The sequence below is a fragment of the Zeus faber genome, assembly GCF_960531495.2.
Source record: "Zeus faber genome assembly, chromosome: 18".
NCBI lineage: Eukaryota > Metazoa > Chordata > Actinopteri > Zeiformes > Zeidae > Zeus > Zeus faber.
The window spans coordinates 30,737,266-30,764,765 of NC_137210.1; the positions used below are offsets into that span (position 1 = coordinate 30,737,266).

Below are 27,500 nucleotides of genomic sequence, written 5' to 3' on the forward strand. Positions count from 1 at the left end.
TCCACCTCCCTCCTTCTCCTCCTCCTCCTCCACCCTCCTCCCTCCCCTGCTCTCTTACCTTGAAGGCCATAAACTTGTGGTATGGCTTGGGGGCCCAGGCGTAGACCTCCACTGAGCTCTTCAAGGCCAAGACCAGGAACTTGATCCTCTCATACTTGACTGAACAGAGGGAAAACATGAAGGAGGTCCAACAGGAAGTGACCAACAGGAAGTGACCAACAGGAAGTGATCAACAGGAAGTCATCAACCGGAAGTCACCAACAGAAAGTCACCAACAGGAAGTCATCAACAGGAAGTCATCAACAGGAAGTCATCAACAGGAAGTCACCAACAGGAAGTCATCAGCCGGAAGTCACCAACAGAAAGTCACCAACAAAAGGTCACCAACAGGAAGTCATCAACCGGAAGTCATCAACAGAAAGTCATCAACAGGAAGTCATCAACAGGAAGTCATCAACAGGAAGTCACCAACAGAAAGTGACCAACAGAAAGTGACCAACAGGAAGTCATCAACCGGAAGTCATCAACAGGAAGTCACCAACAGAAAGTGACCAACAGGAAGTCATCAACAGGAAGTCACCAACAAGAAGTCACCAACAGGAAGTCACCAACAGAAAGTCACCAACAGGAAGTCATCAAGCGGAAGTCACCAACAGAAAGTGACCAACAGAAAGTCATCAACAGGAAGTCACCAACAGGAAGTCACCAACAGGAAGTCACCAACAGAAAGTCACCAACAGGAACTCACCAACAGAAAGTCACCAACAGGAAGTCACCAACAAGAAGTCATCAACAGGAAGTAATCAACCGGAAGTTATCAACCAGAAGTCATCAACCAGAAGTCACCAACAGAAAGTGACCAACAGAAAGTCATCAACCGGAAGTCATCAACAGGAAGTCACCAACAGATAGTGACCAACAGGAAATGACCAACAGGAAGTCACCAACAGAAAGTCACCAACAGAAAGTCACCAACAGGAAGTCATCAACAGGAAGTCACCAACAGGAAGTCACCAACAGAAAGTCACCAACAGAAAGTCATCAACAGGAAGTCACCAACAGAAAGTCATCAACAGGAAGTCATCAACAGGAAGTAATCAACCGGAAGTCATCAACCGGAAGTCACCAACAGAAAGTGACCAATAGAAAGTCATCAACCGCAAGTCATCAACAGGAAGTGACCAACAGAAAGTGACCAACAGGAAGTGACCAACAGGAAGTCACCAACAGAAAGTCACCAACAGAAAGTCACCAACAGGAAGTCATCAACCGGAAGTCACCAACCGGAAGTCACCAACAGAAAGTCACCAACAGAAAGTCACCAACAGGAAGTCATCAACAGGAAGTCATCAACAGGAAGTCATCAACCGCAAGTCACCAACAGAAAGTCACCAACAGAAAGTGACCAACAGGAAGTCATCAACCGGAAGTCACCAACCGGAAGTCACCAACAGAAAGTCACAAACAGAAAGTCACCAACAGGAAGTCATCAACAGAAAGTCACAAACAGAAAGTCACCAACAGGAAGTCATCAACAGGAAGTCATCAACAGGAAGTCATCAACAGGAAGTCATCAACCGGAAGTCACCAACAGAAAGTCACCAACAGGAAGTCATCAACAGGAAGTCACCAACAGGAAGTCACCAACAGAAAGTCACCAACAGAAAGTCATCAACAGGAAGTCACCAACAGAAAGTCATCAACAGGAAGTCATCAACAGGAAGTAATCAACCGGAAGTCATCAACCGGAAGTCACCAACAGAAAGTGACCAATAGAAAGTCATCAACCGCAAGTCATCAACAGGAAGTGACCAACAGAAAGTGACCAACAGGAAGTCACCAACAGGAAGTCACCAACAGAAAGTCACCAACAGAAAGTCACCAACAGAAAGTGACCAACAGGAAGTCATCAACCGGAAGTCACCAACCGGAAGTCACCAACAGAAAGTCACCAACAGAAAGTGACCAACAGGAAGTCATCAACCGGAAGTCACCAACCGGAAGTCACCAACAGAAAGTCACAAACAGAAAGTCACCAACAGGAAGTCATCAACAGAAAGTCACAAACAGAAAGTCACCAACAGGAAGTCATCAACAGGAAGTCATCAACAGGAAGTCATCAACAGGAAGTCATCAACAGGAAGTCATCAACCGGAAGTCACCAACAGGAAGTCACCAACAGGAAGTCACCAACAGAAAGTGACCAACAGAAAGTCATCAACAGGAAGTCACCAACAGGAAGTCACCAACAGGAAGTCACCAGCAGAAAGTCACCAACAGGAAGTCACCAACAGGAAGTCATCAACAGGAAGTAATCAACCAGAAGTTATCAACCGGAAGTCATCAACCAGAAGTCACCAACAGAAAGTGACCAACAGAAAGTCATCAACCGGAAGTCATCAACAGGAAGTCACCAACAGAAAGTGACCAACAGGAAGTGACCAACAGGAAGTGACCAACAGAAAGTCACCAACAGAAAGTCACCAACAGAAAGTCACCAACAGGAAGTCACCAACAGGAAGTCATCAACCGGAAGTCACCAACAGGAAGTCACCAACAGAAAGTGACCAACAGGAAGTCATCAACCGGAAGTCACCAACAGGAAGTCACCAACAGGAAGTCATCAACAGGAAGTAATCAACCGGAAGTTATCAACCGGAAGTCATCAACCAGAAGTCACCAACAGAAAGTGACCAACAGAAAGTCATCAACCGGAAGTCATCAACAGGAAGTCACCAACAGAAAGTGACCAACAGGAAGTGACCAACAGGAAGTGACCAACAGAATGTCACCAACAGAAAGTCACCGACAGAAAGTCACCAACAGGAAGTCACCAACAGGAAGTCATCAACCGGAAGTCACCAACAGGAAGTCACCAACAGAAAGTGACCAACAGGAAGTCATCAACCGGAAGTCACCAACCGGAAGTCACCAACAGAAAGTCACCAACAGGAAGTCACCAACAGGAAGTCATCAACAGGAAGTCATCAACAGGAAGTCATCAACCGGAAGTCACCAACAGGAAGTCACCAACAGAAAGTCACCAACAGAAAGTCACCAACCGGAAGTCACCAACAGGAAGTCACCAACAGGAAGTCACCAACAGAAAGTCACCAACCGGAAGTCACCAACAGAAAGTCACCAACCGGAAGTCACCAACAGAAAGTCACCAACAGGAAGTCATCAACCGGAAGTCATCAACAGGAAGTCACCAACAGAAAGTCACCAACAGGAAGTCATCAACCGGAAGTCATCAACAGGAAGTCACCAACAGAAAGTCACCAACAGAAAGTCACCAACCGGAAGTCACCAACAGAAAGTCACCAACCGGAAGTCACCAACAGAAAGTCACCAACCGGAAGTCATCAACAGGAAGTCACCAACCGGAAGTCACCAACAGAAAGTCACCAACCGGAAGTCATCAACAGGAAGTCACCAACCGGAAGTCACCAGGTCAGGAGGAGCTGACGTACCCACGTTGTAGTGCACGCAGCCCTCCAGGTCCCCCACCGTGGTCCAGCCCTGCTTCTTCTCCACCTCAGGGTCGTTGTGCAGGATCTTGTTCCTCAGCCAGGACAGGTAGTACACCCTCAGCTTGTTCTTCTTCCCTGGACGCAGCACAGTGTGTTGTGTACTGTGTACTTGCTGTGTCTATGCTGTGTACTTGCTGTGTCTACGGTGTGTACTTGCTATGTCTATGCTGTGTACTTGCTGTGTCTACGCTGTGTACTTGCTACGTCGATGCTGTGTACTTCCTGTGTCTACACTGTGTACTTCTATGTCTATGCTGTGTACTTGCTAAGTCTACGGTGTGTACTTGCTGTGTCTACGCTGTGTACTTGCTATGGCTACGCTGTGTACTTGCTATGTCTATGCTGTGTACTTGCTGTGTCTACGCTGTGTACTTCTATGTCTATGCTGTGTACTTGCTGTGTCTACGCTGTGTACTTGCTATGTCTACGCTGTTTACTTGCTATGTCTACGCTGTGTACTTGCTATGTCTACGCTGTGTACTTGCTGTGTCTATGCTGTGTACTCGCTGTGTACTTGCAATGTCTACGCTGTGTACTTGCTTTGTCTACGCTGTGTACTTGCTGGGTCTACGCTGTGTCTACGCTGTGTCTACGCTGTATACTCGCTGTGTCTACGCTGTGTCTACGCTGTGTACTCGGGATGTTTGTACCTGAGATGGTAACCAGGACGTTGAGACCCTCCAGGACGTCCATCTGCTGGAAGCGCCTCCTGCTGATCAGGGGGTAAACCTTGCCTTGACCGCTGCGGTCCAGCAGCATCAGGCCGCTCTCCGTGCCCACCAGGAGGTTGACGCCTGGACACAGGACAGCCTCATTACTGCCTCATGACTGCTAGTACCTCACATCTACCTCACTATTACTATGACCTCACTACTACTATGACCTTCCTCCTGGCAGCACGTCAAGGTGTCCTTGAGCAAGACACTGAACCCTCAACTGCTCCTCAAATGAGCTGGTGTCACCTTGTACGGTTGACGCTGCCGTCAATGACACATGTACTGCAAAGAGCTTTGAGAAAAGAGCTTTATAAATATATACTACCTCACTACTACTATAACCTCACTACTACCTCTATATTACCTCACCAGTATGATTACCTCATTACTCCCTCATTACTATCACATTTACTACTATTGCCTCATAATTACCTCATTACTACTGCTACCTCATTATTACTTCACTACCACTCTAATACCTCACTACTGCCTTGTTATTACCTCCTTACTACCTCATTATTACCTCAGTACTACTATTACCATACTACAAACTGACTACCAAAACATTATTGCCTCACTACTACCTCAGTACACCGCCACTCATACCCCACTACTACCTCAGTACACCCTCACTACAACCTCAATAAATCCTCACTATTATCCCAGTATTACCCCACTACTACCTCTTTACTACCCCAGTACACCCTCACTATTACGTCACGACTACCGACCTCACTGCTGCCTCAGTACACCATTACTATTATGACACCACAACCTCACTCCTACCTCACTGCTACTTCAGTACATATTGCTACAACCCCAGTACACCCTCACTACTACCTCATTACACCATCACTATAACCTCAGTGCAACCTCATTACATTGTCATTACTACCTCATTCCTACCTCATTACACGTTCACTACTAACTACATTACATATTTAAAATATGTAATGTGAGTCCAGATAATAATAACAATAATAATAATAATAACAATAACAATAATAATAATAATAATAATAATAATAATAATAAAAATATGAATATAGCTGCAGGCAGCAACACACAGGGTCTAGTTTATTCATTTTAGTTACATGTTAGTTTTTTGGTTTCCCTGAAATGCATCACATGTTACAATCAACATGGAGCTACGCCTGGACCAATCAACATGGAGCTAGGCCTGGACCAATCAACATGGAGCTACGCCTGGACCAGTCAACATGGAGCTACATCTGGACCAGTCACCATGGAGCTACGCCTGGACCAGTCAACATGGAGCTACATCTGGACCAGTCACCATGGAGCTACGCCTGGACCAGTCAACATGGAGCTACGCCTGGACCAATCAACATGGAGCTACATCTGGACCAGTCACCATGGAGCTACGCCTGGACCAGTCAACATTGAGCTACATCTGGACCAGTCACCATGGAGCTACGCCTGGACCAGTCAACATTGAGCTACATCTGGACCAGTCACCATGGAGCTACGCCTGGACCAGTCAACATGGCGCTACGCCTGGACCAGTCAACATAGAGCTACGCCTGAACCAATCAACATGGAGCTACGCCTGGACCAATCAACATGGAGCTAGGCCTGGACCAATCAACATGGAGCTTCGCCTGGACCAGTCAACATGGAGCTACATCTGGACCAGTCACCATGGAGCTACGCCTGGACCAGTCAACATTGAGCTACATCTGGACCAGTCACCATGGAGCTACGCCTGGACCAGTCAACATGGCGCTACGCCTGGACCAGTCAACATAGAGCTACGCCTGAACCAATCAACATGGAGCTACGCCTGGACCAATCAACATGGAGCTAGGCCTGGACCAATCAACATGGAGCTAGGGCTGCCTGTTTTTCTTCTGGCGTTGAGTTTAAATATTCCTGAATAAGCGTTTTTATGACAGTCGCTGCGTGATGCCGTGCGGACACTGTGTCACATTCATTTTCGTGGCGATTTCTTTCCCACACTTACATTTTCAGGATGTTACGTTTCCATGAAATACCAAAAACCTTGTGGTATTTCTGTGAGTAATTATCACATCATGGCTTCTATTTCTCCGACGCCTCACTGGATCTTAAACGCATCACTCAGTCCCACATTTCAGTGGTTTCGACTCGACGTGGTGACCAGTTTTGTGGATTTGTGTCTACTGCATTTTTTAATTGGACCAAAGAGTTAAATTATCAATCTAACAGATCTACTGACATCTACCAGGTAAGAAGTTATATAAATATACATATATAAATACATAGTTTGGTCACGTCTAAACACTATGGAGTGACCAAGTCCATGCCTACACTGGACACGGTCCAACTGGACATTCTCAATCACATGCTGTACATTTATAGTAAATAATATGATGATGTCATAAAGCATCTTACTGTAAACATTATTTCTAGTAAATAATATGATGTCATAAATGGTCTCACTGTAAATATCATTTCTAGTAAATAATATGACGTCATAGAGCATCTCACTGTAAATATCATTTAGAGTAAATATGATGACATCATAAAGCATCTCACTGTAAATATCATTTCTAGTAAATAATATGACGTCATAGAGCATCTCACTGTAAATATCATTTAGAGTAAATATGATGACATCATAAGCATCTCACTGTAAATATCATCTCCATTTTAGAACCAGAGGTGTGGTTTTTCATGAATATCTGCTCTGTACGTGGATCCATTTGGAAGAAACTTTAAACAGATCCTTGTGACATAGCGGTTTCAACGACACCTCAAACACTTCTGCCGTTCTTCTGTTTCAAACAGTTTCAGATTCAACTATGAGTATGAGAATTATGAGAATTCTTCCTGAACAATAACAATAGCAGCCTTACAGGCTTGACCCCTAATAATAATATAAGTAATAATGGTAATGCTAATAATAATAATAATCATAATAATAATCATAATAATCATAATTATAATAATTATAATATTATTAAAATAACAGTATAATGCAGTTGTGTGCCAAAATTTAGTTTTAATGACTAAATCAAATCCTTAACGTCCTGTTGGCAAAATCTACTTTCATAGATAAAGTGATCAGGTGACTTGAACCCAGCTCTAGTAATAATGATAATGGGGTCGGGGGTCGGGGGTCGGGGGTCGGCGGTCGGGGCTCAGGAGTCGCGTGGATCCACCCACCCCACAGAGCTGCACACAGGATCTCGGAGTTGAACCTCTTCTTGTACTTGCGGATCTCGGGCGTGTCACTCTGCGGCCGCGTGTTCACAGGGTTGACATTGACGACCGACGCCTTCCTGGAGGCGTCAGCACGAAGAGCCTCAGCCAGACGCACGTCACTGGGGTAACCTGCAGAGGATGCCAATTCAGTACTACCAGAGTACTACCTGAGTACTGCAAGAGTACTACCAGAGTACTACCTGAGTACTGCCAGAGCACTACCAGAGTACTACTGGAGGACTACCAGAGTACTGCCAGAGTACTACCAGAGTACTGCCACAATACTACCAGAGTACTGCCAGAGTACTACCAGCATGCTACCAGAGAACTACCTTAGTATCTGCTTTGGAGAAAAAACAATCAGCTGGAATCATCACTTCTTACAAATCCAAAAGAGCAGAAATACGGTACAATAGAATAATAGAAATCAAACATCAATCAGTAAACTGAGGAGTATTCAGGTGTTTCACTCAGGTGTTTCACGTGAGGCCCCTCCCTCCGCTCAGACTGACCGGCGCCACCGAGGACACCGCCGAGGGCACTGCCGGCCGACGGAGAGACTTGCAGGAGCCGCGGGTCAATGAATGGAGTGAAAGAGGACGAGGACTTGTGTTTCTGCATCGAGCCACTGGACTGGTTCTGTGGAGCAGCCAGAAAAAAAGAACCGGTCAGAGAGAACCGGTCAGAGGGAACCGGTCAGAACCAGTCAGAGGTGAAATAATCAGTCAAATATGAGACAAATGAAGAACATAAAAACAAAACTGGGAAATGAATCAAAAGCGATGGTGACGGGAAAACAATGACACAAATATATAAAATTATAATAATACATCTCTAAATACATAACCTCTATGTATTTATAGTTGAAGTTCTGCTAATGTCCTTCCAGCACCAGAACCGCTGCAGAACAGAACATCGTTGCGGTTCGAGGCCGAGCTGCAATACAACAAACTTGTTGCAAAACTTCAAATGAACATATTTGAAAATCTGCTAAATAATCAGAATTCCAAGTGGAATCTACTCCTCCGTCAAGCGACACTGGGAGCGGTGACAAACTCATTCAGCACTTTCTAACATTTCAAGGGAAACTGGACCCGGACCAGAACCAGCCCGGAGTCCTGGGGTCCCGGGGGCTGGGCAGCTGACGTACCTCCAGGAAGATGCCAAGCTGGTCCAGCGGGGGCGCTCTGTGTGGGGACAAGGAGGCGGAGCTGGCCAGGCCGGAGGAGGGGGAGGAGGGGGAGGAGGTGGGGGAGGGGTGGTGGCTCTGCTGGATCAGGTCCGGGAGAAGGTGGACACGACCCGCAAAGCCGTTTCTGTCCGGGTGCTGGTGGTCGTGGTGGGGGCTGGGGGGGTGGTGGGGGCGGTCGCTCGGGGAAAAGCCCTTGAGCAAGGCGGGGCTCTGGCCCGGGGCAGGGGGGTGTTTGCGGTCACCTGAGCTCTGGAAGTAGAAAGAGCAGTAGAGGAGTTTGGGCGGAGTCGCAGGGGGAGGGGGTGTGTGCGCTAGAGCAGAGGCAAAGCTAAGGAGGCTACGCTACGGGGGAGAGAAAGAGAGCAGTGAGTGCCCCCTGGTGGCCTGGTCCACTACAGACCCATGGACTGACTGGAATGTACAGCAACTGGTACAGCAATGTAAATCCAGGTTCTTATATGGTCCTAATTCAGGTCCTAAACCAGGTCCTTATCCAGGTCCTAACCCAGGTCCTAACCCAGGTCCTTATCCAGGTTCTAATCCAGATCCTAACCCAGGTCTTTACCCTGGTCCTAACGCAGGTCCCGATTCAGGTCCTAATCCAGGTCCTAACCCAAGTCCTAATCCAGGTCCCGATCTAGGTCCCAGTCCAGGTCCTAACTCATGTCCTAACCCAGGTCCTAATTCAGGTCCTAACTCAGGTCCTAACCTAAGTCCTGATCCAGGTCCCGATCCAGGTCCCAATCCAGGTCCTAACCCAGGTCCTAACCCAGGTCCTAATCCAGGTCCTAACTCAGGTCCGAACCCAGGTCCTAATCCAGGTCCTAATCCAGGTCCTGATCCAGGTCCTGACATCATCTAATCTGAATTTCCAACTAAACTTTAAAAAGTGAAAATGAGGAAACAAAGTAAAACATGAAGGGAATGAAGGACAATGAGGAGGTATGTAAACAGGAAGTGCATACTGAGCACTTCCTGTTTTGTGGGGCTACCTGGCGGAGTAGCAGCGTGTCCCTGCACGGCGTGGACGCTGCGTCACCGTCGTGAACGATCATGGTTTTCACCGACTCCGTCTCCCCGTTACTCAGCCTGAGGAACAAGAGGTCAGAAGTCATGGAGAGGTCAGGGCAAAGGATGAAGGTCAGAGGTGACAGGGTGGAGGTCAGAGGTCACAGGGAGGAGGTCAGACGGCACAGGGTGGAGGTCAGAGGACACAGGGTGGAGGTCAGAGGACACACGGTGGAGGTCAGAGGTCCCAGGGTGGAGGCGTGCTGGTACCCGGCTCTGGAGTCCTCTGGACCAGAGGTGGAGTCCTCCCCTCCGTCCTGATCCACCTCTTCATCGTCGTCTTCGTCTGTGGTGCCAGACTCGTCACTGGAGGAGGAATACTCCGTCACCTTGTGGGCGGGACGCACATCCTCCGCTGCTCGCAGCTCCTTGGCCAGGGCCGTCAGGTCCTACAGGTCAAAGGTCACATATCCTTAGGTCGGAGGGGAAGCGGAAAGCCCTGGACAGAAAGTGAGGTCGGTGCCAGCTAATGAGAAGGCAGTGTGAGGGCAGCGAGGGTTAGTAGAGCAGGAAACAGAGCGACACTGAAGGAGAGAGAAACAGCGGCGTTAGAGAGGTGGAGCAAGAAGGCCGTTGTGGTAGCGAGAGCAAGCCCCGAAACAGCGCCCCCGAAGGGACCGGGCGTAGCAGACCTCCATCACCCAAGAACAGCCCTAGCGCTACGCTAACTCTACTTCTAACGCTCTAGGGCTCGCTCACCGCCGCTCTGGTCGGCCACGCCCTCCTCTCCTCTGCTTTTTTTCCACAATTCTCAGGCCGTTGGAGGCGCGAGCACTCAGATATGGACGAGGCTGAAGAAAAATGGAAAGTCAGGAATGAGTTCATCGAACCATCAGTCAGTCAGTCAATCAATCAATCCATCAATCAATCAATCAATCAACCAATTCATCAATCAATAATCCATTACTTCAACTAAAATTAGCGTCTGAGGCAAAACTGGAACCTTGTCTCTCCTGAACCAGAGAGAGAACATATGTGACCCACCACAGCGAAATCCGCAGTATTGTGCATTTCTAAAACCACCAGGAGCAGCCAAATAAGTTGAAAAAACCTTTCTTGAAGGAAGAAGAGATTTTTCCAGATTGGTGTTCCAAAGTGTTTTTTATTTAATCTCTCAACATATTTTCAAACCCGAGTTTGATTTTTAAATAGTAGTAAAACTTTAAACCTTGGAGTTCAATATTCCCGTTAGATGACATGGGGAAACACAGTCCACTTACCAACAGGCTGAAGAGCGCTGAACAACGACAATCGAGCATTTCCTTGGAAGCGAGCGTCCAGGTGTAGATCATTCCTCCATATTCCATGAATGTGAAACCCTTTTGATAGAGTTCAACCTTTAAATCGTACAACTTTTACACAAACACGGAGACATCATTGTGGAGGGGGCGTGTACCAACGCGTACCAACGAAGAAGTCATCGCTGATGTCACTTCCGTAAACAAGACAAGGATCCTCTGGTTTCAGTTGTCTGTGAAAACTTTCATCTCCGTGTTGTTTTGGATTAGGAGAAGAGGGTGGAGGAAGCTCTGAATCATATCACGCAGCTTAATCTGACCAGTGCGACAGATCCATGTCAGTGTAAGCAGCGCGTACTGGACTTCGTTTTCTGCGATGATAGTCAGTTCTCCGACAGTGCCACTTAATCTGATATCGGCGTTATCCCGGACTTAGAGAACATTTCAAACAGCTGATTTCAACCTGAATGTGAAGATGAAACTGAATATTTTCAAGAACCACTGGAGGAGACCGATGACACGAAGTTGATGACGTGATGAAGTCTGTTGAGGTTGGTGATGCAGATTATGAACAAGTAGTAATGCACAAGATTCTTTAGGTTAGCTGCAAATGCAGCCAAGGGCGAAAAGTAAATGAAAAGAGATCCCAAAGAGGCTCTCAGGGTGTAGCTGGGGTAGGGTTGGGTTAGCCTACATAATAACTCCAACAACTTTGAAGATATTTGGCATACGCACATTTACATATTAAATGACACAACGAGGCTGATAGTCAGAGACTCACTCATATTATTGTGGACTCTACATTTTGTTGTGTTGTCCATAGTTTTAAACTCCTAAATAATTCCACTTTAAAAAAACATGTATATTCTTACTGTTAAATAAAAGCTTTTTTAAAAACAAAAGATGTGTGTTGATGACGCTGTTCAACAATCCCTCAAAACACAAGAACAATGCAGAGATTGCCCCATTCAGCAGGGTGTCAAGTTCCCATTCAGCAGGATGTTAAGTGGCCATGTGACAAGTAGCCATGTGGCTTGGTTGGTCCTCCAACCAGTTGCATTGTGGGAGCTGAATGAAGCTGGTGTGGGTAAAACTTTGAAGGTGATTATCTCAGGAACACAGTTTGCCAAACCCTTGTCATTAACAAGTCATAGCTTTAAAAGTATTTGCTTGACTTGCACAAGTGACACCTTGTTTGGAAGCTCTGATTCTTCACTTCAGAATGATGTGGGGAAAAAAGCTGCCAAATGACCGTAAAGTATGCGGTGGGTCACATATGTCGTCCATTTAACCTTTTAGCTACATGTCTGTCTCCCTGTCTCCCTGCATGTCTGCATGTCTGTCTCCCTGTGACTTACAGCAGTTTTTAAATTTCTCCCCAGAGCTGCACTGGGATCCAGACTGGGAGCTACTGGAGTTACTGGAGGAGCTGGAGGAGCTGGACCCACTCCCAGTGCTGCTACCGGGACCTCCGGGTCCGGGTATAGGACCGGGAGCTCCGGGTCCGGGTCCAGCACTGGGAGCTCCTTGTCCGGGTCCAGGACCGGGAGCTCCGGATCCGGATCCGGGTCCAGGACCGGGAGCTCCGGATCCAGGTCCAGGACCGGGAGCGCCTTGTCGGGGTCCAGGACCGGGAGCTCCGGGTCCCGGTCCAGGACCAGGAGCTCCGGGTCCAGGTCTGGGAACCAGCCTCTCCACCCGGTCCCAGAGTAGCCGCGACTCCACGGAGCTGCAGAGGAACAAGCAGGAGGTCAGATCCAAAATGGCCTCTGGTCTGTACTGGTCAGTGAAGATACTGGATCAGATCGGTGTCATACCTAGCGCCGTTGCGATGCGGCGCCTGGTTGCTGGGTGTGGTGTTGCCATGGTGATGCGGCAAGTGTCTCCGTGGCAACACAGGGGACCTGGAGGTGGTCCGCACGGGAACCTTTTCACCACAAAGAGAGTCAGCGGGCAAGGCAGAGTGTGCACGTGGCTGGATATGTGCATGGTTTCCCATAATGCATCAGTCATTTCTCTGTGACTTTCACAAGTTTACTGGGAACCAGATCTTTTCCCAAACAGACGTAGAAAACAAACCATAACCAAGCTAAGCTAACAAGCTTCACCTTGCTAACACCAGCTAGCACCACGCAGCTAACTAGCGCAGGTCTACAACCATAGTTAGCCTCCTAGCGGCTAACTGGCCTGCTCTCTTACCCTGGGTGGGACTTCCTCTGCGGGCGGCGGGGCCCTGGGCAGAGGGAGGGGCTGTGGGTCAGCGCGTGCAGGCGTTAGTGATGAGGATGGAGGTGATGATGGAGGGTGGTGCTGGTGTTGCTGATGGGTGTCCTGGCTGCTGCGCAGGTGGAGGTTTGCAAAGCTGTGGACCACGCCCCCCATGGGGGTGTGGCAGGAAGAGGAAGAGGCTGCGGTGCTGCTTGTTAAGGCGGCCATGTTGGAACGCACCTTCCATGTGATGGAGAAACACATTGGTGGGGGGGGGCATGCAGCAGAAACGTCAAATACATCAAAAAATGTAGTTAAAGGAACAAGAAGCTGTGATGACATCACAAACCCCGCCCCCAACCATCGTGCCTTTCTCAACAGCACCACAACACTAGAGACCAGAACCGGGAGAGGTTGGGCTGGATCGATCAGAATCTGCATCAATAATTAATAATTTCTGAGGGAGATTTGAATCACAGACTGGACAGGAAGGGTCGTGGCAGGAAGCGCTCAATCAAACTTCTCACCCATTTTGGTTTCAGACACAAAAATACGTAAATGATTTGAAATATCTGAATCAGATAAAAATACAATCTAAATGAAAAAGGCACCAGTTCAAACCAGTCCAGACCAGTTCAAACCAGTTCAAACCAGTTCTGACCAGTTCTGACAAGTTCAGACTAGTTCAGACCAATTAAAACCAGTTCTGACCAGTTCAGACCAGTTCAAACCAGTCCAGACCAGTTCAAACCAGTTCTGACCAGTTGACCCAGTTCAAAATAGTTCAGACCAGTTCAAACCAGTTCACCCAGTTCTGACCAGCTCAGACCAGTTGACCAGTTGAGCTAGCATGCAGCTCTGTACTGGTCTCAATCTGGGGAAGTGACAAGGAAGAGAAGGAGTCCACACTTCCTGTAACAAACAGGAAGTGGTCAGTGATGTCACCAGCATACCACCAATCTGTTGTCATGGTTACTGAACTTACCACACAACACAGAACCTGTTCAAGCAGTAGCAGAGCAGTTGCTGTGGTTACCTGAGGCTCCAGGGGGCGCTGCATCATGGTGGGCGTGGCCTCAGGGGCGGAGCCTCCGTTGGGGTGGGAGGAGTCGGAGCGGGGGGGCACGGGGGGCTGCGGGGGCTTGGACTGGGGGGAGCCCTGCACGTTCTTACGGTAACGCTCATCAGCCTGCAGGGGGCGCACACACACACACACACACACACTGTTGCTATGGAAACAGTGAGACTATTATGGTCTGGAGCTTGCTTCTTGTTACTATGGTGATAAGTAGTAATGTCTTCTCAGTGCGTTACAACAAAGTAATCTGTTACATCCAAGTAATCTGTTACATTAAAGTAATGCAGTTCTCTGTTTAAATATCATCAAATGACTGATATCGAGGAGATATATTGTGATATTCTATTTATTCAGCATCTCCCAGCCTTGTTCTGACTCCGCCCTAAACATGGAGGATGCATCTTGTAGTGATCCACATATCCCAGCATGCACCTGGAGAAACTGAACAAACACTTTCAGGTTTTTCTTAAACCTGTTAAAAGTAAAGCGTCAACAAACAGCAAACAGGAAGTTAGTGTCACCCTGCGAAGCCAGCACCATGTTACCAAGGCAACGGTCCACCTAAGAGCAGAACAAGATGGCCGCCGCCAGGCGCCGGTGCGACCAGGAGGAAATGGGAGGCTAAAGCTCTAAGTGGGTTATGGTTATTGGATGGATAATGTTATCACCCTGTGGCTGGTTTAGAGGTAATAACCGTCTGGGTGGACGTTGTCTCTGAGCTATTTGAGAACCTTTTTGAAACATGTGAATATTCAAAACAAATCTTTGCAGAGACACTCACAGCAGGATAGACTGATGAATAATAACACCCCCTGTTGTTCAGTATTACCACTGGCTCTGAAATGTAAAGTGATCTGTTCAGTTTGGATCTTTGTCACAGCCACTAGTTTCGGAAGTCGCTCTTTTTAACACTACACAGCTTCCCGAAACACCATGCAAATGCATTTCAAAATAAAAGCGCAAGGAGCTGTATAATAGAGCCCACGACCCGATGCGGCTGAACGCTCCCCGATCCGAATCCAACTGGACACAATTAAATGTGGACCAGAACCCATCCGGGTCCCGGGTCGGGAAGACTACGTACAGGTCCACAATGCAGAACTGTTAATGCTCCCACCACCATACTTGAACGCAGTGCATTTAAGTATCAATATATTTCAGTACGCCACAAAGCAGCAGCCTCCACCAGGGGGCAGGGTGAGTTCCAAGACACAAGCATAGGGAAGCAGCCTGCCAGTTAGCGCTATGGCAACCAGCCGTCACCTCTCTGATTGTCTGAGAGTCGGGAACCGGTATCTGGTGGTCTTGTGTTTTCTCCAGACTGTGGGGACCTTGTGGGGACCGGGACCCCTCACGGTCCCCTCTGTTGGACCGGGTGTCAGGTGGGGGCCTAGCGCTGGTCTCGCTGTGGCCCGGGGCCTGGTCCCCCTGCAGGGCCAGTCTCCTCTGCAGCTGCTGGAGCTGCCGCTGCTCCTCCAGCTCCCTCCACTTGTACTCCTGGGTCGGGGTGGGGGCACAGCCAGAGCAGCTCAACAGCCTGAACCACAGCAGCCATGTTGGGGGGGGGGGGGGTGATAGGGGGTTGGGTCCAAACCCTCACAATAACATCTGCCATGTTGTTAAAACATTTCAGAGAGCTGGATCCAAACTGAACCAAGTAACAATGTCATCTTTAACTAGTACTAGAACTTTTCAAATTATGTATTAAGTCAATGCATTATGTTATAACTATGTAACAACTATAAACAACTATGTAATAACTATGTAGTAACTATGTAACAACTATAACCAACTATGTAACAACTATGTAACATGTGAAAATGATGTAACAACTATGTAAAAACTATGTACCAACTATGACATTTGTAACAACTATGTTCTAAACAACTACAACTATGTAACAACTTGACAACTGTGTAATAACTATGTAATAATGAAGTAACAACTAAAATAACTAGAAACAACTAGAAACAACTATGTAATAACTATGTAATAACTAGAAACAACTACAACTATGTAACAACTAGAAATAACTATGTAATAACTTTGTAATAACTATGTAACAACTATAAACAACTATGTAATAACTATGAACAACTATAACCAACTACTAAAGTAACTACAGGGGAATAAAGTTGATCAGCCACAGCATGAAGCTATGGGAAAGGCTAGTGGAGGCCATGTTAAGAGGAGAGGTGGGGATCAGCGAGCAGCAGTATGGTTTCATGCCAGGAAAGAGTATTTCAGATGCAATGTTTACTTTAAGAATGCTGATGGAAAGGTACAGGGAAGGACAGAGGGAGTTGCACTGCGTCTATGTGGATTTACAGAAAGCGTATGATAGGCTGCCGAGAGAGGAAGTGTGGTATTGCATGAGGAAGTCGGGGGTGGCAGAGAAGTAGGTAAGAGTGGTACAGGATATGTATGAGGGCAGTCAGACAGTAGTAAAGTGTGCAGTAGGTGTGACCAAGCCATCAAAGTGGAGGTGGGACTGCATCAAGGATCATCTTGTTTGCAGTGGTGATGGACAGGTTAACAGATGAAATCAGGCAGGAGTCTCTGTGGACTATGATGTTCACGGATGACATTGTGATCTGTAGCGAGAGTAGGGAGCAGGTGGAGGAGAGCTGGAGAAGTGGAGGCATGCTTTAGAGAGAAGAGGAATGAAAGTCAGCAGGAGTAAGACACAATACATGTGCCTGAACGGGAGGGAGGGCGGAGAAAAGCTGAGAATGCAAGGAGTGGAGGTGGAGAAGGCGGATGAGTTCAAGGACTTGGGGTCGACCATCCAAAGCAGCGGTGAGTGCGGGAGAGAGGTGAAGAAGAGAGTACTGGCAGGGTGGAGTGGGTGGAGAAGAGTGTCCAGAGTGATGTGTGACAGAAGGGTTCCAGCAAGAGTGAAGGGGAAGGTGTACAGGACGGTAGTGAGAGCAGCCATGCTGTACGGTTTAGAGGCGGTGGCACTGACTAAAAGTCAGGTGGATGAAGTGGAGGTGGCAGAGTTGAGGATGTGGATGTTTTCATTGGGAGGGACAAGGATGGACAGGATTAAGAATGAAGACATTAGAGGGACAGCTCAGGTTGGACAGCTTGGTGGAAAAGTGAGAGGCCAGATTGAGATGGTTTGGACACGTGTGGAGGAGAGATGAGAGTTACATTGGGAGAAGGAGGCTGAGGGTGGAGCTGCCAGGCAAGAGAAAAAGAGGAAGCCAAAGAGAAGCTTGATGGAGGTGCTGAGGGAGGACATGCAGGCGGGTGGTGTCAGGGAGGAAGATGCAGAACACAAGGTGTTGGAGGATCCGCTGTGGCCACCTCTAACGAGAGCAACCCAAAGAAGAAGAAGAACCAACTAATAACTACATAGTTCTGGAAACGAGCGCTCACTTCCTTTGCATCATCCACATTTCCTGTGACACAAGGGTTCTCAGCCAAACCATTTCAACAAAACTTTCAAGGGCACATCATCTCAATCAGACCAAAAAGGAAGCACCCAGTTATGAGGCATAGTGAGACAGAGACAGAGGTAACAGTGACTTCCTGTTCCTCACACATGTGGAATGTCTCCCAATGAGAAAAAATAATCATCTGTCAATCATCGTGTTGTAATGACCCCAAACCCAGACTCAGTGGGTTGAGCCCCTATGGATGAAGCAGGGTTAGGGGTCTGTGTGGAGGGTGCAGCGCCCCCCAGTGCTGGAGCTGCAGACTCACCAGCAGCATGGCCTGCTCATGCAGCAGCTGCTGCTGTAGCATCTCCAGGTGGCGCTGTTCCTCCTCCAATTGCCGGCGGATGTACTCCTGTCAGAAGAGACCGAGTCAGGACGCAAACCCACAACCAATCACAACTGGGACGTATCGTCCTGATGGAACCTTCACAGTCCGTCAGTGGTACTGATCACCCCCCCCCCCCCCACCTGCTCGCGGTCGGCCCTCCTCTTCTCCTCCTCCGCCCTCCGACGCTCTTCCTCCTCCTTGCGCCGTCGCTCCACTTCCTCCACTCTCCGCTTCTCGTCCTGCTCGCGCCGTCGCTGCTCCCGCTCTTGCTGCCGCCGCAGCTCGCGCTCACGCCGCTGTTGCTGTGGACGGCCACCGGGGGCAGCAGAGAGCCAGTCAGTCAGGACAATAAAAGGTGTTTTACTTTCAAATCTACTCAACAGGTTGCTCATAGCTTCTGTAAAGGAGAGGATGCCACAATAAGGACGGTCAGCACCAAACTTTGGCCCAGGGACCCTCAGCAGGCCCCAGAGGGTCCCCAACTAAATGAGCTCCAGTTGCCACAGACTAAACTGGACCTGGATCCGCTCTGATAGGAGTCTGGAACATCTGGAGCCTTCAGCCTCGTTTGATCCTTTGAGGGAACTTCTCTGGGCTAGCTTGCTAACAGTGGAAGGGCTAACCTCCTCCAGCCTCCTACGCTGCTCTTTCTGCTGCTCGATGCGTTTCTGCCGTTCGGCCAGTAGTTGGCGCTTGTACTCCTCCTGCTCACGGAGCTGCTGCTCCTGCAGGAGCTGCTGCCGCCGGAGCGCCTCCGACCGCTCCTTGTTCTCCTGCTGCAGCCGGATGAAGTCGCGCCGCAGCGTTGACTCGCCAGGAACGTTGACGATGGAGCTGCACAGGGCGGACACAGGGTTAACGTGGTGTCGCCCCCCGCGGACCTGGACTGTTCCTTATGTACGAGAAGGCCGTGGTACCTGGGCTCCCCCTGCTGTTCGGGAGTCTCCTCCTCCTCTTCCTCGCTGCCGCTGTACTCGTACTCCGTCTCGTCTGGAGGACAAACGCAAAGTTTAAAGCACGACGAGCTGCTTCAAAGGAGCAGGAGTGGCGGAGGCCAGCGGGGCCGCTCACCCTTCTCGCCCCTCTTCTTCTTGGTGCGGTCGATGTGGTCCTTGAGCTGAATGCGGACCTGCCGCTCGTTGGGCTGGTCCCGGATGAACGGGTGCTTCAGCAGCTGCTCGGTGGGCGGGCGCTGGGTGTAGTTCTTCACCAGGCAGCCCTCAATGAAGCTGAAGAACTTCTTGGACCTGGATACCAAACAATAATGTTGAGGGCAAACCTACAAATATATCCTGAAAGTACAACATGTTTAAATACATACAGTGGGGCAAAAAAGTATTTAGTCAGCCACCAATTGTGCAAGTTCTCCCACTAAAAAAGATGAGAGAGGCCTGTAATTTTCATCATAGGTTCACCTCAACTATGAGAGACAAAATGAGAAAAAAAATCCAGAAAATCACATTGTCTGATTTTTAAAGAATTTATTTGCAAATTATGGTGGAAAATAAGTATTTGGTCAATAACAAAAGTTCATCTCAATACTCTGTTATATACCCTTTGTTTGCAATGACAGAGGTCAAATGTTTTCTGTAAGTCTTCACAAGGTTTTCACACACTGTTGCTGGTATTTTGGCCCATTCCTCCATGCAGATCTCCTCTAGAGCAGTGATGTTTTGGGGCTGTCGCTGGGCAACACGGACTATCAACTCCCTCCAAAGATTTTCTATGGGGTTGAGATCTGGAGACTGGCTAGGCCACTCCTGGACCTTGAAATGCTTCTTACAAAGCCAAAGCTTCGTTGCCCGGGCGGTGTGTTTGGGATCATTGTCGTGCTGAAAGACCCAGCCACGTTACATCTTCAATGCCCTTGCTGATGGAAGGAGGTTTTCACTCAAAATCTCACGATACATGGCCCCATTCATTCTTTCCTTTACATGGATCAGTCGTCCTGGTCCCTTTGCAGAAAAACAGCCCCAAAGCATGATGTTTCCACCCCCATGCTTCACAGTAGGTATGGTGTTCTTTGGATGCAACTCAGCTTTCTTTCTCCTCCAAACACGACAAGTTGAGTTTTTACCAAAAAGTTCTATTTTGGTTTCATCTGACCATATGACATTCTCCCAATCCTCTTCTGGATCATCCAAATGCTCTCTAGCAAACTTCAGACGGGCCTGGACATGTACTGGCTTAAGCAGGGGGACACGTCTGGCACTGCAGGATTTGAGTCCCTGGCGGCGTAGTGTGTTACTGATGGTAGCCTTTGTTACTTTGGTCCCAGCTCTCTGCAGGTCATTCACTAGGTCCCCCCGTGTGGTTCTGGGATGTTTTCTCACCGTTCTTGTGATCATTTTGACCCCAGGGGGTGAGATCTTGCGTGGAGCCCCAGATGGAGGGAGATTATCAGTGGTCTTGTATGTCTTCCATTTTCTAATAATTGCTCCCACAGTTGATTTCTTCACAACAAGCTGCTTACCTATTGCAGATTCAGTCTTCCCAGCCTGGTGCAGGTCTACAATTTTGTTTCTGGTGTCCTTTGACAGCTCTTTGGTCTTGGCCATAGTGGAGTTTGGAGTGTGACTGTTTGAGGTTGTGGACAGGTGTCTTTTATACTGATGACAAGTTCAAACAGGTGCCATTAATACAGGTAACGAGTGGAGGACAGAGGAGCCTCTTAAAGAAAAAGTTACAGGTCTGTGAAAGCCAGAAATCTTGCTTGTTTGTAGGTGACCAAATACTTATTTTACCGAGGAATTTACCAATGAATTCATTAAAAATCCTACAATGTGATTTCCTGGATTCTTTCCCCTCATTCTGTCTCTCATAGTCGAAGTGTACCTATGATGAAAATTACAGGCCTCTCTTGCACAATTGGTGGCTGACTAAATACTTTTTTGCCCCACTGTATATACATACACACATATATATTTGTGTATTTTTGGGTGATTAAAAGAGGATGAAGAGGAACCGACCATTTCTTGGATTTCAGGCGAGGAGGAGGATTCCTTGGTATGAGGAAGAGCGCTCGCATGGGATGCATGTCACACAGAGCTGGGGAGGAAGAGGAGGTTAGACATCCAACACCATCCAATACCATCCAACCACACCACCCAACACCATCCAACAAAGGATGCATATCACAGAGAGCTGGGGAGGAAGAGGAGGTTAGACATCCACCAGCATCCAACCACACCACCCAACACCATCCAACACAGGATGCATGTCACACAGAGCTGGGGAGGAAGAGGAGGTTAGACATCCAACACCATCCAACCACACCACCCAACACCATCCAACACCACCCAACCACACCACCTAACCGCACTATCCAACCACACCATTCAACCAACATCCATCCTATGCTGGTTGTAGTTAGAGGGAGGTGCAGGCTGGTGACTTACGTGGAGCTCCTTCCGCCATCTCTATGGCCGTGATGCCACAGGACCACAGGTCGCTCTGGGAATCAGATCAATAATCACTAATCAATAGAAAGCTTCCAGCTCATCCTGGACAGTGTTAGTTACTAACTGAGTTGAAGTTACTCATTCAGACAAATGTCCTTCAACCTGCACTTTGAACATACTCTCAAGGACGTATACGTCACCAATATTGTAGTTAGAAATGTATGGATGATGTATATGTATCTGTATTGAACACACAATAATGTACATAACATACAGGTACGACCAAGTTATATATATATATATATGTGTGTAAAATCTATACAGGTACTCCTCACTTAACTTATAACTATATACACGATATACACTATTATACACTATATACACTATTATACAATATATACACTATATATACTATATACACTAAATACACTATAGATACTATATACACTATACACACTATTATACATTATATATACTATATACACTATATACACTATACACACTATTTGACCCTATATATATATATATACACACTATATATACTATATATAATATATACACATTGTGCACTATATACACTATATAAACTATATATACTATATACACTATATACACTATATATACCAGTCACTTCCCTTCGCTTATCGACCAATTAGATTAACGACCTGGTCCGAGGAACGGAACTCGGTCATTAAGTAAGAAGTACCTGTATAACCGAGAATTTCTCAATATTGTATGCTGTATATTTACATATACACACACGTGTATATATATATATATATATATATATATATATATATATATATATATATATATATATATAAATATATAAATAGAAATATATATATAGAAAACCTATGGGATCAGCTGAGTGGCCGTGTAGAGGCTCCTAACTCTGTGCCCCAGAACCTCAATGACCTGAGGGCCCCCTTCAAGAAGAGTGGGGGGCCAGGCCTCAGCAGACAATAAGTCGACTTGTGAACAGCATGAGACGTCCTTGTCAAGCTGTAACTGATGCTCAAGGTCACATGACAAGTTATTGAGACGTTGACATTTGTTGTAGTAAACCCACCACTGTTGTTGCCTTTTGTTTCAATACATTGTTTGAGATGAGGAAATCACCATTGTATCTTCTACTTAAATGCTCTACTTTCATCATATCATATCACTGGAGCGTCAACTTTTTACATTTTCCATAAATTTCACCCGAAAGCCAAATACCCCAAACGATTTGTGAGTAGTGTATATATATATATATATATATATATATATACACATACACAGTATATATACATATACAGTATAGATATATATATATATATATATATCCTATGTGATAATTCAAGGCGTCCCTGTGTGCCTAACCCCCGGGTGGTCCCTTGGAGCCTCTCACCCTGTAGTCGTAGGTGGCGTCAGGGTTCTCGTCGCAGGCGATCACCTCGGGCGCCATCCAATATGGCGTCCCGATGAAGGTGTTCCTGCGGCCCACGGTGCGGTCCAGCTGGGCGCTGACCCCGAAGTCCACTGAAACCAGAACCAGCCGGTTAGAACCACGGACCACGGCACAGAGCGTTTATTACATGATCCATGATATAAAGGTATTAAGGTTATAGAGGTGTTATAGATCGTAGAAAAGTGGAACCAGTGGAACCAGGAGGGCCAGTGGGGCCAGTGGAACCAGTAGGGACCCACTGGGGCCAGTAGAACCAGTGGGGCCAGTGGAACTCACCCAATTTGACCTCTGCGTTCTCCGTCAGCAGGACATTCTGACCCTTGATGTCACGGTGAATCACATGGTGAGCGTGGAGGTGAGACAAGCCCTGGAGAGACAGACACAGACAGACAGACAGACAGACAAATGGACCGACAGACAGACAGACAGACAGACAGACAGACAGACAGACAGACAGAGACAGACAGTTAAAGGGACATTCTCTTTTTATAGTGGTTCTAGTTCTACTTGTTTAATGGAAAGGCTCCCACATCCACAGCAGCTAGGCTAGCTGATCCCCTCTGCAGCCATGCACTGAGCTAACACAGTTGCTGAGATGCTGAAAGGTTGTTGCCTCAGAGGAGCAAGGCATTCTGGGAAATCTGGCTCAATTTAGAGAGCCATGTCACTCACCAATGGATTCTCCAAGTCAGACTTGGCAAGGTAGACTGGGGAGTACAGACTCCTCTCCGCCATTACCATGACAACCGCTTGGTGCCAAATGCATTGTGGGATACTTGTCTGTCCCAAGTCCACACAAATCACCACCCATGCATCCTCCATCAAATGGGCGGAGCAAGTGCACGATGCGTACTTTGAATTGGAACAGTACTTGAGCTGCGACTGATGATGTTTCACAAGTACAGACTAGAACGCATGTACAGATAAGAACACAAGTACAGACAAAAACACAAGTACAGACAAGAACACAAGAACACAAGTACAGACAAGAACACAAGTACACACAAGAACACAAGTACAGACAAGAACGCAAGTACAGAGAGGTACACAAAAGAACACAAGTACAGACAAGAACACAAGTACAGACAAGAACGCAAGAACAGACAAGAACGCAAGTACACAAGAACATACAGTAAGTACAGACAAGAACGCAAGTACAGACAAGAACACAAGTAAAGACAAGAACACAAGTACACAAGAACACAAGTACACAAGAACACAAGTACAAACAAGAACACAAGTACACACAAGAACACAAGTACAGACAAGAACGCAAGTACAGACAAGAACGCAAGTACACAATAACATACAGTAAGTACAGACAAGAACACAAGTACAGACAAGAACACAAGTAAAGACAAGAACACAAGTACAGACAAGAACGCAAGTACAGACAAGAACACAAGTACACACAAGAACGCAAGTACACACAAGAACGCAAGTACAAACAAGTACACACAAGAACACAAGTACAGACAAGAACACACGTACAGACAAGAACACAAGTACAGACAACAACACAAGTACAGTCAAGAACACAAGTCCAGACAAGAACACAAGTACAGACAACAACACAAGTCCAGACAAGAACACAAGAACAGACAAAAACACAAGTACAGACAAGAACACAAGTACACAAGAACACAAGTACAGATAAGTACAGAAGTACAGACAAGAACACAAAGAACACAAGTACAGACAAGAACACAAGTACACACAAGAACACAAGAACACAAGTACACACAAGAACACAAGTACACACAAGAACGCAAGTACACACAAGAACGCAAGTACAGACAAGTACACACAAGAACACAAGTACAGACAAGAACACAAGTCCAGACAAGAACACAAGTACAGACAAAAACACAAGTAAAGACAAGAACACAAGTACACACAAGAACACAAGTACAGACAAGAACGCAAGTACAGACAAGTACACAAAAGAACACAAGTACAGACAAGAACACAAGTACAGACAAGAACACAAGTCCAGACAAGAACACAAGTCCAGACAAGAACACAAGTACAGACAAGAACACAAGTACAGAGAAGAACGCAAGTACAGACAAGAACACAAGTACAGACAAGAACACAAGAACAGACAAGAACACAAGTACAGAAGAACACAAATAAAGACAAAACACAAGTACAGACAAGAACACAAGTACACACAAGAACACAAGTACACACAAGAACACAAGTACACACAAGAACGCAAGTACACACAAGAACGCAAGTACACACAAGAACGCAAGTACAGACAAGTACACACAAGAACACAAGTACAGACAAGAACAAAAGTCCAGACAAGAACACACGTACAGACAAAAAAACAAGTACAGACAAGAACACAAGTACACAAGAACACAAGTACAGACAAGAACACAAGTACACACAAGAACACAAGTACAGACAAGAACGCAAGTACAGACAAGAACAAAAGTCCAGACAAGAACACACGTACAGACAAAAAAACAAGTACAGACAAGAACACAAGTACACAAGAACACAAGTACAGACAAGAACACAAGTCCAGACAAGAACACAAGTACAGACAAGAACACAAGTACAGACAAGAACTTAAGTACAGACAAGAACACAAGTACAGACAAGAACACAAGTACAGACAAGAACACAAGTACAGACAAGAACACAAGTACAGACAAGAACGCAAGTACAGACAAGAACGCAAGTACAGACACAAACACAAGTACACAAGAACATACAGTAAGTACAGACAAGAACGCAAGGACGGACAAGAACACAAGTACAGACAAGAACACAAGTACACACAAGAACACAAGTACAGTCAAGAACACAAGTACAGACAAGAACGCAAGTACAGACAAGAACGCAAGTACAGACAAGAACGCAAGTACAGATAAGAACACAAGTACAGACAAGAACACAAGTACAGACAAGAATGCAAGTACAGACAAGAACGCAAGTACAGACAAGAACACAAGTACAGACAAGAACGCAAGTACAGACAAGAACACAAGTACAGACAAAAACACAAGTACAGACAAGAACACAAGTACACAAGAACACAAGTACAGACAAGAACACAAGTACAGACAAGAACGCAAGTACAGACAAGAACACAAGTACAGACAAAAACACAAGTACAGACAAGAACACAAGTACAGACAAGAACACAAGTACACAAGAACACAAGTACAGACAAGAAAACAAGTACAGACAAGAACGCAAGTACAGACAAGTACACAAAAGAACACAAGTACAGACAAGAACACAAGTACAGACAAGAACACAAGTACAGTCAAGAACACAAGTCCAGACAAGAACACAAGTGCAGACAAAAACACAAGTACACAAGAACACAAGTACAGACAAGAACACAAGTACAGTCAAGAACACAAGTCCAGACAAGAACACAAGTACAGACAAGAACACAAGTACACAAGAACACAAGTACAGACAAGAACACAAGTACAGACAAGAACGCAAGTACAGACAAGAACGCAAGTACAGACAAGAACGCAAGTACAGACAAGAACACAAGTACAGACAAGAACGCAAGTACAGACAAGAACACAAGTACACACAAGAACACAAGTACAGTCAAGAACGCAAGTACAGACAAGAACGCAAGTACAGACAAGAACGCAAGTACAGATAAGAACACAAGTACAGACAAGAACACAAGTACAGACAAGAATGCAAGTACAGACAAGAACGCAAGTACAGACAAGAACACAAGTACAGACAAGAACGCAAGTACAGACAAGAACACAAGTACAGACAAAAACACAAGTACAGACAAGAACACAAGTACAGACAAGAACACAAGTACACAAGAACACAAGTACAGACAAGTACACAAAAGAACACAAGTACAGACAAGAACACAAGTACAGACAAGAACACAAGTACAGTCAAGAACACAAGTCCAGACAAGAACACAAGTGCAGACAAAAACACAAGTACACAAGAACACAAGTACAGACAAGAACACAAGTACAGTCAAGAACACAAGTCCAGACAAGAACACAAGTACAGACAAGAACACAAGTACACAAGAACACAAGTACAGACAAGAACACAAGTACAGACAAGAACGCAAGTACAGACAAGAACGCAAGTACAGACAAGAACACAAGTACAGACAAGAACGCAAGTACAGACAAGAACACAAGTACACAAGAACATACAGTAAGTACAGACAAGAACGCAAGGTTGGACAAGAACGCAAGTACAGACAAGAACACAAGTACACACAAGAACACAAGTACAGTCAAGAACACAAGTACAGACAAGAACGCAAGTACAGACAAGAACGCAAGTACAGACAAGAACGCAAGTACAGATCAGAACACAAGTACAGACAAGAACACAAGTACAGACAAGAATGCAAGTACAGACAAGAACGCAAGTACAGACAAGAACACAAGTACAGACAAGAACGCAAGTACAGACAAGAACACAAGTACAGACAAAAACACAAGTACAGACAAGAACACAAGTACACAAGAACACAAGTACAGACAAGAACACAAGTACACACAAGAACACAAGTACAGACAAGAACGCAAGTACAGACAAGTACACAAAAGAACACAAGTACAGACAAGAACACAAGTACAGACAAGAACACAAGTACAGTCA

At 46.4% G+C, this 27,500-nt stretch overlaps 1 protein-coding gene across 6 annotated transcripts in view; it reads right to left on the reverse strand.

Moving 5' to 3' along the window:
- LOC307244566 (mitogen-activated protein kinase kinase kinase kinase 4-like) overlaps positions 1-27,500 on the reverse strand; it is a 60,583-nt gene that overhangs the window by 4,925 nt on the left and 28,158 nt on the right. Inside the window, exons 6-28 of one of the 6 annotated variants that reach the window (XM_080019793.1) lie at positions 23,145-23,235; positions 22,809-22,939; positions 21,413-21,467; positions 20,984-21,062; positions 19,086-19,261; positions 18,932-19,004; positions 18,638-18,848; positions 18,155-18,316; positions 17,952-18,038; positions 15,504-15,737; positions 14,199-14,351; positions 13,154-13,402; positions 12,772-12,881; positions 12,313-12,683; positions 10,416-10,507; positions 9,927-10,105; positions 9,641-9,737; positions 8,607-8,897; positions 7,969-8,095; positions 7,418-7,585; positions 4,184-4,327; positions 3,474-3,608; positions 59-159 (exon numbers count right to left, since the gene is read on the reverse strand). In XM_080019793.1, the coding sequence (XP_079875919.1) occupies positions 59-159; positions 3,474-3,608; positions 4,184-4,327; positions 7,418-7,585; positions 7,969-8,095; positions 8,607-8,897; positions 9,641-9,737; positions 9,927-10,105; positions 10,416-10,507; positions 12,313-12,683; positions 12,772-12,881; positions 13,154-13,402; positions 14,199-14,351; positions 15,504-15,737; positions 17,952-18,038; positions 18,155-18,316; positions 18,638-18,848; positions 18,932-19,004; positions 19,086-19,261; positions 20,984-21,062; positions 21,413-21,467; positions 22,809-22,939; positions 23,145-23,235 (3,516 nt within the window). The remainder of the gene's footprint in view (positions 1-58; positions 160-3,473; positions 3,609-4,183; positions 4,328-7,417; positions 7,586-7,968; positions 8,096-8,606; positions 8,898-9,640; positions 9,738-9,926; positions 10,106-10,415; positions 10,508-12,312; positions 12,684-12,771; positions 12,882-13,153; positions 13,403-14,198; positions 14,352-15,503; positions 15,738-17,951; positions 18,039-18,154; positions 18,317-18,637; positions 18,849-18,931; positions 19,005-19,085; positions 19,262-20,983; positions 21,063-21,412; positions 21,468-22,808; positions 22,940-23,144; positions 23,236-27,500) is intronic. The other 5 variants (XM_080019794.1, XM_080019795.1, XM_080019796.1 and 2 more) reach the window with 5 other exon arrangements.